Source organism: Asparagus officinalis, chromosome 4 (assembly GCF_001876935.1).
Source record: "Asparagus officinalis chromosome 4, Aspof.V1, whole genome shotgun sequence".
Taxonomy (NCBI): domain Eukaryota; kingdom Viridiplantae; phylum Streptophyta; class Magnoliopsida; order Asparagales; family Asparagaceae; genus Asparagus; species Asparagus officinalis.
The window spans coordinates 14,167,397-14,179,205 of NC_033797.1; the positions used below are offsets into that span (position 1 = coordinate 14,167,397).

Genomic DNA, 11,809 nt, shown 5'->3' on the forward strand with positions numbered 1-11,809 from the left:
TATTAATTTTATTACTTAATAAATTATAAATTGATTCAATCTTTAGTTTTAAATTAATTATATAATTATAATATTAGGTAAAAAAGAAAATATTAGAGATGACTAAGAGGAGACGAGATCTGATCTGACGGCATAGTCTAATGATGTTGATGATCATAGTAGAAAAGAAGTAAAGAAAAAAATATCAAAAATGAAAAGTAATAAAATAAATATGAATTCTATTCTTTTACCACCTAGTTCCAAGTTAAAACATGGGATAATTTGAGAGACTAAAACTCTTTTTTTCTTAAAATATGAAAAAAGTGAGACTCCCTGCTCTAATTTTGCAAGAAAATAATTCTTCATATTTTTAGTTTTACTTCTATGATACAGAAAATGAGCTATAAAAATATTAGATAATGTAAATATGAGTGAAACCATAACTAAAAGTTAATGTGAATATGAGTCAAACCACAATTAAAAGTTTAATGGACATATTACAAGTAAATTCATATAAAAAATTCTTTTACGAATTGAATGATCACATATTTTTTGACGACTTGTAGATACTAATAAATAGAGATGTTGTACTAGATTAATGTGTTTATAACTCACAAATAGTAGATCACGTGGTCATAGTCTGGGTTGAAGGAAACAATGATGATATTTCAGTTGAGAGAGAGATTATTGAGTTGATGATCAATCCCATAAAAAACTTTATTTTTTTATTTTTATTCTATTTTTAAAATTTAAATAATCATGATATTTAGCCACGTGCATCTCAACTAGTTTTGTACACATATCACAGTTCTAGTTTTGTTAGAGCTCTAACTAGCTAAAACTGTAAAATTTTATTCTACTTTTAGTTCTAGTTGACTAACATTATAAAATTTTATCCAATAAATTATTCTATTTCTAGTTTTGAGTTTAAAAATTTAGGAATTTTAGATAACTTTTTTGGTTAATTATAATCCAAAATAATCCACTTGGAATATGGTTACCAAACATTCAAAAGTTGATTATAATTCACTATGGACAACTTTCTTGACGTATTTAGGTCTAAGATGAGCCATTATTTTGAACGAGAGCGTTAAACACATATGCATTAGATATCAACTTTTGATTTAGTTTACACAAAAAAATAAATAAATAAAATAACGATAATATTTTAAAACAACACTAAATAGCTTTGAAATGCATGCTCTAATTTTTTTTCTAAAACAATTCTTTCACGATGATTCTTTTCTTGCCCTTTCTCTTTTTTTCCTTGTTAAATTTTTCTTAAATTATATTTTTCTTTCATAGTGAATATTTCATAGAGAATTATGCTCTAATTTGTTTCAAACAAATCATTAAATCAATAATATCTTAAAATGTTCCTGACAAGCTTAACCAACATGGGAAGTCAATAACTTTAAGAACAAAATAAGTACACACAGAAATCTAAAGTTCTCTCTGTCACAAACACAATAAACGTTGCCACCATTTTTTTTGAAAAGGCAGGTAGGGCAACCAAACCGGGCAAGTTCTCAATAACAATCTATCTCAAAAACAAAGAGACGAAAACAGACAAAAAACAAGAGGACAAATAATTAACCGACTTAGCTACACGTTGCAGCCATTTTAAGTTCAATGTTCCAAGTAAAGTTTCCTTTTATATTCACATATTTTTTTTGTAAAAATTCAGGAAACAAAAATTTTATAACCATATAAAGAGGAGTAAGTCATAAGATGCTACTGAAAAGGTTAGTGGAAGGAAAGTAATAAAGTCCTTTTCTTTTCTTTTTTTTTTCTTTTTCTTTTTTAATTAATTGCTCTCTCTCTCTCTCTCTCTCTCTGTCTAACAACTGTTCTCGTAAGAACTGGTCTTTCTCTTTCAATCTCTCTCACACGCTCTCCTTAACAAATCTTTGATAGAAGAGGAAGAGGAAAAATCTTTAGAATCTATGTAAGTATCACGAAAAATCTCGTCTCTTGTTTTTTTTTCCTTTTCTAGTTTCTGTGTGATGGGAGAAAGGGTAAAGTTTTATTTTTGATCTCCCCCTTTCTCTCTTCCCTGCGTTTGACTTTTTGTTGGGTATTTCCCTTTCTGTTGGTTACTTGTAGATCGCATCAGATGGAATCCCATTGATTGCAGGATAGGCAAGTTTGGATTTTGGGGTGTGATTTTGTTTCTGAATTGGGTTTCTTCATCTGGGTTTGTGAAAAAGTGGGATCTTTGTTTTTCTCTGTTGAAAGAAGGGGGAATTAAAGAAATTGGGTGAAAATAGTTAGAGGGTTCCCCTTTTTGGCGCTTTCTGTTATGGATGAGAACGAGGATTCTCTTTTATTAACGGATCGAATTTTGATTTTTGATTGGAATTTGAATAATATTTGAGAATCCCTGTGATGCTCCTCTTCTTGATTGAAGGCTTTCCCTTTTGATCTGTTAATTTTGAAATGGTGAAAGAGCTGAGACCGATTTATTATGTGGAATCTTATTCCCTTATGGTTGATGGTCCCCATTTTGTTTGAATTGGAGCATATTGTGCTAATTTCAATACATTAAAGTTTGAAATCTTGCCCACTTTCATTGCACGCTTGTGAGTATGATCAAGCAAATATTGGGCCGGCTCCCTAAAAAGCAATCAAAATCAGGAGATAATCGGGATCCAGTTGGTGGGTCCGGTTCTTCACTTGCTAACTTTTCAAGATCAGGGGATTTGTCGAGTAGTAGGGCTACTGCTCAGGGAAATCATGTCCCTCCTGGTTCAAATTATGGTAACAAAAACCATCAGCCTTTAAGCTCGAAGATTAATGGCAACTTGGCTAATACTTATGAAGCACTCCCAAGTTTTAGAGATGTCCCCAGCGCCGAAAAGCCAAATTTGTTCATCAAGAAATTGAATCTGTGTTGTGTTGTATTTGACTTCACAGACCCGAGCAAGAACTTGAAAGAGAAGGAAATAAAGCGGCAGACATTGCTAGAGCTTGTTGATTATGTATGCTCAGCCAGTGGGAAGTTTTCTGAGTCTATGATGCAAGAAATCATCAAAATGGTGTCTACAAACTTGTTTCGGACCCTTAATTCTGCCCCTCGTGAAAATAAAGTTTTGGAGGCGTTTGATGTGGAAGAAGATGAGCCTCTAATGGATCCTTCATGGCCTCACTTGCAAATTGTTTATGAGGTATTTCTGAAATTTATTACATCTCCAGAGACTGATGCCAAGTTGGCAAAGAGATATATAGACCATGCTTTTGTTCTTCGACTATTAGATCTCTTTGACTCTGAAGATCCTAGAGAGAGGGAGTATTTGAAGACAATACTTCATCGTATTTACGGTAAATTTATGGTGCACCGTCCTTTCATCAGGAAAGCTATTAACAATATTTTCTACCGGTTCATCTTTGAGACAGAAAAGCATAATGGAATTGCTGAGCTCTTGGAGATTTTGGGGAGTATTATTAATGGGTTTGCACTACCACTTAAAGAGGAGCATAAACTTTTTCTTGTCCGGGCATTGATTCCACTCCATAAGCCTAAGTGCATACCAATGTACCATCAACAGTTATCATATTGTATTACTCAGTTTGTTGAGAAAGACTGCAAGCTTGCCGATACTGTTATAAGGGGATTACTGAAGTATTGGCCTATCACTAATAGCTCGAAGGAAGTGATGTTCTTGGGAGAGTTGGAGGAGGTGTTGGAGGCAACTCAGCCTGCTGAGTTTCAGCGATGTATGGTTCCTCTTTTCCGCCAAATTGCCCGCTGCTTGAATAGCTCCCACTTTCAGGTACTATCCTTTATATTTTGCTTTTAGTTATTTTAACACATCTAAATTCTTTCTTTTTGTTTTGTTTTTCAATTGCATCTTACTTTAGGCTGCACTTTTCTTAATATGGTTGTATTTCTTTCCTTAATTGTCTTCCGTTGGAACCGAACATCACCATAACTTGATTTGGTCGAAGGTTACTCTTTTTAATTAATTCCAGCTCTATAAGGTTTGGCTTTTATGGAATTCACTCATAGGTCATCAAGAGACTGGGAAGAAGTTTTTTCAACGAGAATTCACCTTTTTAGAACATTGGTATTCTAAAAATTATGTTACTATAAAATTTTAAATTTGGCCACATGGATCCAGTAAGGAAGATATCAAGATCTGTGCCTCCCACCTCACAAAAAAACAAAAAAAAAGAGGATCATAACACATGTATTGCCAAGCGTCTTTTAATTGTTTTTCTTCATAGGGAGCCTATCCTATGCCCAACGGTAGGGTTGATTCGTTGTGACTTGGCACGGGTTAGAGCTGTGGAATCAACCTCACCATAATACTTGGTAATGAATGCTTGCATCTTGCCTCCTCTAGAGCCAGTCAATGGTGAGGCCTCATACAATGAGTTGCATTTAGAGACCTTTTTGGGAGGGCAAAAAAGAAAAAGAAGTCCCTTCTTCCTTCTTTCAAGGATGTCATGTAAACAACTTTCCTATAATTTATTTACCCGATTTTCTAGCATTATATTTCAGTGTTATCTTAGCATCTATCTTCTGCTAAGTTAATGGTTTTGTTTTAATTAAACATGGAGCATTTACCTTGTTCACAAAATTAAGAACAACCAGAGAGAGACTAAAAATGCCCATGGTGTCCATAAGCTTATAGGAATTTAAGAAATGCATATCAGAATATTATAGATGGGTTGCTTGAGTATTAACTGCTGAGGTTGACTTTTAAAACAACACAGTTCCGTGACAAAGATTTCATGGATTGATAATGAAGGTTTTCACGTTGATATGAAAGTCTAGGGTCGTGAAAGTAAGGGGGAGGAGTGAAAGTTATTTGAATGCATGTTGAAAGAGGGGATGCAAAAATCTTTGATTATTCTAGGAGATTGTTATGGTAATGGAATTTGTAGGTGGACAATTGTGATATGGGGTTATATATTGATGCTTAGAGCTGGTTTGACTATTCTAGGTTATAGTCCACCTGGGTTATAATGGGTTATAATGCACTGGTAGATTATAATCCAAATGGATTAAAATTTTAGGTGTTCGGCAAGCAGGGTGGTTTATAATTAATTTTTTAACTAAAATGACCAAAACACTTAAAAGTGGAAGGAGAGAGAAGGGGGAAGAACTAGATGTTAAAAAGTGTTGGATCCAAAATAATCCAACTCAAAAATGTGATTATCAAGCATGCGAGAGTTGATTGTAACCTGAAAGGTAAACTATTATCCACTTTGACCAAGTTGCCAGACATGTCCTTACAAACAACTCAAGAGTTGTAGGATAAGATTGAACCTCTTTATTTGTATTCAACTAGTAATAGAGTCGGAATGGTTACTAAACAGATATTATAATGCTGTAAACTCATGTTTTAAATTATCTAACCTTCTGAGTTTTGAGAGTTCATATCAACAATCTATGAATAAAGCAAAACAGAAGTCTTTCTTACATATGGTTTACTCGGATGAGAAGCATTCATCTTAGTTCCCTATTTGTTTTAGGGGTACATCAAAAGTTTGCAATAGATTAGTAATATATCTTAAAACCCTTTGAGGCTCTAAATAATTAATATCTTAGAATAAAGCACATTTCTCTATGCAGGCATCATCGTTCAATCAGATAAATCAATACCCTGAATTTTGCCAATAGGAGGTGAGAATAAGTTTGCAAATGAGTTTTATGACAACCTATAGAAAATAAATTGTAGATCATTTAGGTTTTCAATGAAAAGTCCTGAAACTGCTTCCTTAATTCATGAAAGTATGTAGGAGTGCTCTCACAATTCTTCTTAGAGGATAGAAATTGTTCCGTCTTTGTTATTCGTAGAGCATCAGACCAGAATGAACTTATTGAATCAACTGTAATACCAGTTAGAGAAGATCTTTAATTGTTGAAACAAAATCTTGAAGCAGATAAAAGTAGAAATGTGCCTTCGAAGATCAATTACAAACCCTAGATTATACCTAATTGGTATGAAAAAAAATCAAAATCACATTTAGTTGGGGCTTACCAAGAGCGTGAAAGGAGGAGGAGGAAGGAAAAAAAGAAATACAAATTGTATTTTTCTCGTAATGGATGTTGTGTGCCTCTAGATTGGTGTTATAGACATTTTGGAGTCGATGGGCAACTATTTAGTTAGTTTGTGGAGGTTTTCAGACTTGAATAGCACCAAATTCTGGAGTTTTTGGCTACTGCAGAAATTTGAGAGCAAGACAACCATAAATTTTGTATACAACTACATTCTAAAGCATGTTTGTTGGGAAGTTTATTCTAGACTGATATAGGCTACCTTTTAATGAATATTGCTGATGTTCTTGCTATATTTTGTCATTATCATTATTTAATAACAGTTCTTGATTATGTGGTTTGTAGGGGCTGTTTGGTTGATTTCCTAGAAAAGGAAAAAATTAATTTTAGGAAAGGAAACCAAAACCCATGTGATTGTAGGTTTTGAATCTGTGCTTCCACCCATTTCTACAAAAAAGGCATTTTAGGGCCTGCATGGTTGCTTTCCATTATTTTCCAAAGTCACGTTTCCTTCACTTTTTTATTTTTCCCTCACTTTCACGGAAAAGTATTTTTTGTGTTTGTTTCATCCAAAAACACGGGGTATAAAAAAATTTCACCACTTTTCTTAGTTTGGTTCAATTTAAAAAAAGAAGAAGAAAGTAATTTGATGTGTGAGTAAATTTCCTCATTTTCTAGTGTTTGGTTCAAACTAAAAAGAGAAAGAAATCATGGTTGTGGTCACCATGGTGTGTTTACCACCTATATAAGACAAAATTGTTGCCAACAAAAGTTGAGAGGTGAACATACCTAACATTTGAGGGACTAAATTCGAAATATGAACATTTGGGGGAGGAAATTCTAAACGTTTAAAGATTTGTGGGACTAATTTGCAAAATTTTTAAAGATTTGAGGGAATAATTGCAAATTTTTATTAATCGGGGGAGTGATATCAATATATGAGAGGCTGGGGGACTTTTTGAAAAAAATTCCAAATAGAGGCTTGTCCCATGTTTGTCATAGCCTCAATTTAGATTTTTTTTCAAAATCGTCTCCCATGTTGTCATATATTGATATTACTCCCCAATTAATAAAAATCTGCAATTGTTCCCTCAAATCTTTAAAGCATTTGCAACTTGCTTCCTAATCACTAACACATTTACTTTCCCATCATCAATCACCAAGAACAATACTCAATTGCCTAGCCATACAGAATTTGGATATCGAGTTCAGTATCTGAACAATATCTATACTTCTACAGTGCCCATATGAACTCATTTTCTATTATGTCACTAATTTGGTAAAACTTACATCTGCATGTATCCCATCCATTTCCAGGCCTAGCTAAAAAAGTAGAGTTGCTTAGTTTTTCTCAAATATCCGACGCTCCTCAGATCTCGAAGAAGGATTTCATATTCACTATTGACTTCAAGCAATCATGTTAAACAGAATTGCATTTACTCTGCTTATTGCATATCAATTAGTGGCCTTTGGGCTAAAATTTTCGACTTTGAACACATTGTCAACCCCTCCTAGATTAAAACCCTAATTCTAGTAATTGAATTTTCCAAACCTTGGAAATTACTCCTTTTCAAATCCCATTTTCAAGAAAAGCAACGGTTAACCAAAAATCCAAGAATAAAGACTTTCCATATCTATCTCCAAAAAGCCCAGAATAGAGGCAAGAAGGGAGGATTTACATGGAGTTTTTCCACGAAGCTCTCAGTTGGATCGGAGCTCGACATTGATGCGCTCCTCAAGACTGAGCCTGATGAGATCGAGGGGTTCTTTCACTGTGCTCTCTTCTTCACTCGTCATTTCTCTCTCCAGACCCGATTTTGTCGATCACTTTTCACCGTTAGATAGACCAATGGATGTGGGAGACAAGGGAGAGGGCGAGGTGACCATTTTCACTCTCAAAACTCTGATTCCACCGTGAGAGAGGGAGAGAGCAATGGAGGCGGGAGAAAAAGAAGGGAAGAAGAGCAGATAAGAGGGATGTGGTAACCCTAGGATTCCCCCCTTTCCTTCTGTGTTCACGGGAAAATGATGGTTGGTTTTTTTATTCGGTTTTATTATATTTTCTGCTGTAATCGGGGCTTTTAGGGCGGAAATCGATTTTGCGGTTTGGTTGAGGTGGAACGCGCATTCCGCATATTTTTCTTTTTCTTTTTGGCGAACCAAACTTCTGAAAATGAGGAAAACTGACAATTTTTTTCAGGCTTCCTCTGTCAGTTTTTCTTTTTGGTTTTCCTTCATTTTTATTACCAACCAAACAACCCCTTAGTACGAAGTGGGAAAACAATAACAATTGAAAAGTATTTTCCAATTCTTGTTTCCCTTTTTGTTGTTTGGTTGGCAGGAACAAAAGGGTAAATAGTAGTTTGGTACCAAAAAAATGGTGAAGAGAGGCACAATTTAACTTCCAGTTTTTGATCTCATAGGTTTTTTGCACAAATGGATGGAAAGTATGAATTAGGGACCTATAATCACGTGGGTTTTGTTTCCTTTACTGAAATCAATTTTTTTTTCAAGAAATCAACCAAACATTAGCAAGAAACATCTGAAAGGGGTTTCCATAAAACCTCACGTGATTATCACTCTTTTCACCAATTTTCTATGTCCCAATCCACTTGTTTCCCTTTTTTTGCCAAACAAACAACAAAAAGGGAAAGAAAAATTAAAAAAATATAGGTTTCCATAGTTTTTTCCTTTCTCACTTTGTGTCTTAAAGCGGAACCAAACAGGCCTTTAGGATACATTAGCATAGGTCATGAATGTTATCTTCTTCTGGTAACAAGAATGCACTTTTAGGCATATTTAAATAAAAAATTGGTATTCTAAAGGTTATGTCTCATTCTGAATTTACAAATCAGCCATATGGATCCAGTAAGCCAGATATCAGGATCTATGAAGCCCTGATAATTGTCATAACAAATTTATTATTAACTTTGGATACATATGTTTTTTAATAGAAGTATAGGTGGGCCATTGTAGTATGGGTTTATGTATTGCTGCGATTCAACACAATGTCCATCTCTTATTTATGAAGGATGTCCAGAGCATTGTTTTAAATATCGGCCGATAATCGATATTATCGGCCGAGTTATCGGATTTAAGAGCTCTCCGCTAGGATAAGTTGGTTTTGTAATCGGTTATCGTTTTAGAGAGTTTATCGGCGAGTTATCGGCGTTATCAGCACTTATCAGTCGATAAGTAAGGCTTTTTTATCGAGATTATCGGCCGGGCATTTTGAGTTGGATTGTTGAGTTTTTAAACCCGACCCGACCCGCTTTCTACAATTAGTTAGTGATTCTAAACATGATGATTTACATTTTGGTATGTTTATATTTCATTAAGCATGGTTAGATTACATTTTTTAGTTATTATATTATATATACACCATCCAGTATATCACTCCGATAAATACTACTTATCCCCGATATATCCTCGATTTCCGCTATCCGATAGGGATTTTGGCTGTCCGATAAATCCCCGATAACCGATATTTAAAACCTTGGTCCAGAGTTGAAAGGAAACATTTCTTGTTTTTGCAAATTCATCCTACAAGATAGGATTCATAGGTCCAAGACTTCCGATAGGGCCAAGAGTCTAGTGTTATTCTGTTTTAGCCATATCTTCAATTTAGGATCAACAAAAATAAAAACATTCAAATGAAAATATAACTTTATTTCACTTAAAATCTTTTTTGCTACCTTTGATCGCTATAACTATATTACTTGTTTCCTTCTCTGGTGCCATTGGTGGTTTGAGATTCTAGATGATGCTTGTATGTTCCTCATTGGATTGTAGCCAACTAATTGATGAAGAACACTTAATGGTGGCATCTAAATTGTGATTAGCCAATTAAAAGATCAGAATTTAGTTATTTTAGTTTTTATTTGGTGGCATCAGGTATTCGACCTTTCACATCTTGCCTAAAATGGGGAATGTAGGGACAGTATCTTAAGTTGACATTGGAGCGGAGATTGAACCATAATACGTAATGTTATTCTATTTAGTGACCCACTATTTGAGTCTATCGAGACAATACAGATTTCTTCTCACCTGATGATCTTCGTTCAGTGTCATAGCATTCCTACGATATTGTTGATTATGTTATTTTTAGATCTGGCGTTGCTTCAAAGAAAAAGTCAAAACGTACTCATCTTTGTCATAACCCAGGGAGGCTCTTTGAAATACCTGATGGCCTAGTTCAAAATATAAGGTTAGATACGTGCTCCATATGATATGCGCAGTTTCATGCTTATTATATATGTGCATATTTTTTAGATCTATTTTTTGCTGCATGAACCTGTATAGGTAACGGTAGCATGCCAGATTCACTTAAGAAGCAATATTATTCCTAATTCTCACAAACATTGGTTAATTGTAGATAGCTTTCATAGGTTCACAAAAAATGAAATCTATACTTCTAAATAACTTAACTGAGGCATATGGAGCAGTCAGCTACGAGATTTATGCTTCACTAAGATGTGATTTGTAACAAGTTAGATGCGAAGTAATTTAATTTTTAGTGTTTGCCATTAGTAGCATAAAAATAAAAATCATTGATAAGGAATCCCCTCTTCCAACTTTGGGGTCGGTTACCTGCACGTTTTTTTCTCTATACTTGTATATGAACGAATTTATGTTGGAAACTTTTGATTACCTTCTGTAGGTAGCAGAGAGAGCAATGTTCTTATGGAACAATGACCAGATTGAGAATCTGATCAAACAAAACCACAAGGTGATTCTACCCATCATATTCCCCGCACTGGAGAGAAACACAAGGGGTCACTGGAATCAAGCTGTTCAGAGCCTCACTCTAAACATCCGCAAGATTTTCACCGACTATGACCCTGCACTTTTCGAGGAGTGTATGAAAAGGTTCAATGAAGATGAAGCTAAAGAAAAGGAGACCAAATCAAAACGTGAAGCTCTATGGAATCGTCTGGAAGAAATCGCTGCTTCAAGAACCACAAGCTGTGAGGCTGTGCTCGTTCCCCGTGTCAAACCTCATCGAGTTTCTTCTGGATGAAAAGATACATTTTATAGAGCTCGATGTTTTGTTTCTCGTGGATTCTAGAATACTGTACAGTTTAAGCTGTATATATGGTAAATTGGAAGCAGCTGGGAGTTTGAAAGCTTGATTTTATGCAGCAGAAGAATAGAAGAAAAGAATCCCCACCAGTTCCGAGAGTTTTTGGTGACATGAACTCAAGTGTTCTGTATTACTCAATTCTCTTTTCTTGAATTAGGTTAGAATTTGTTAGAATATTTAATGATGTACTATCCATTTGTCGATCTTTTTTTCATTTTTAGGTAAGCTTTTGTTTAATGAGTGAATAATGGTGCACTTCTGGATATTGAGTTAGCTTGTGTCTACCATGAATGCATGTGTTTTCTGGGACCTGAAATTGTTCAGAACTGCCTTGCGCTATGTATGGATCAAGGGCCTATTTGTTTCCATGGAATTCTCAAGAATCTATCGAAAGAGTGGATCTCACATCAAGAATTTTGTTTGGATGAAAATCCGCATCTAAAACTTTGTGTTTTGATGAAAAATTCTCTAAGGATTTTGTGCGAATTTGTTGCTATATCAATGAAGCCATATCAGATTCCTCACTTCTCGCCAGTCTCTAGGATTTTGCAAAGAAAGAGAAGTGAGACGTGCATCAAATATTCCATTAAAAAAACAAATTTGAAAATTTTGGGATATTGAAGAATTCTGAAATTTATGCTATATTTTGGTCAAGATGAGCTCTTTGAGTAGCCATCGTCATACTGTACGGCAAAATATCATATATTTCCACTTTCATAATGGTGCTTTCATAATGATCG

The 11,809-nt window shown here is 34.6% G+C and overlaps 1 protein-coding gene across 1 annotated transcript; it reads left to right on the forward strand.

Annotated features, from left to right (window-relative positions):
- LOC109836687 (serine/threonine protein phosphatase 2A 57 kDa regulatory subunit B' theta isoform-like) lies at positions 1,762–11,435 on the forward strand. The gene is made up of 3 exons (XM_020404664.1): positions 1,762–1,927; positions 2,086–3,752; positions 10,647–11,435. Exons 2-3 carry the CDS (start codon positions 2,568–2,570, stop codon positions 11,004–11,006), a joined length of 1,545 nt encoding a protein of 514 aa, XP_020260253.1. The 5' UTR covers positions 1,762–1,927; positions 2,086–2,567; the 3' UTR covers positions 11,007–11,435.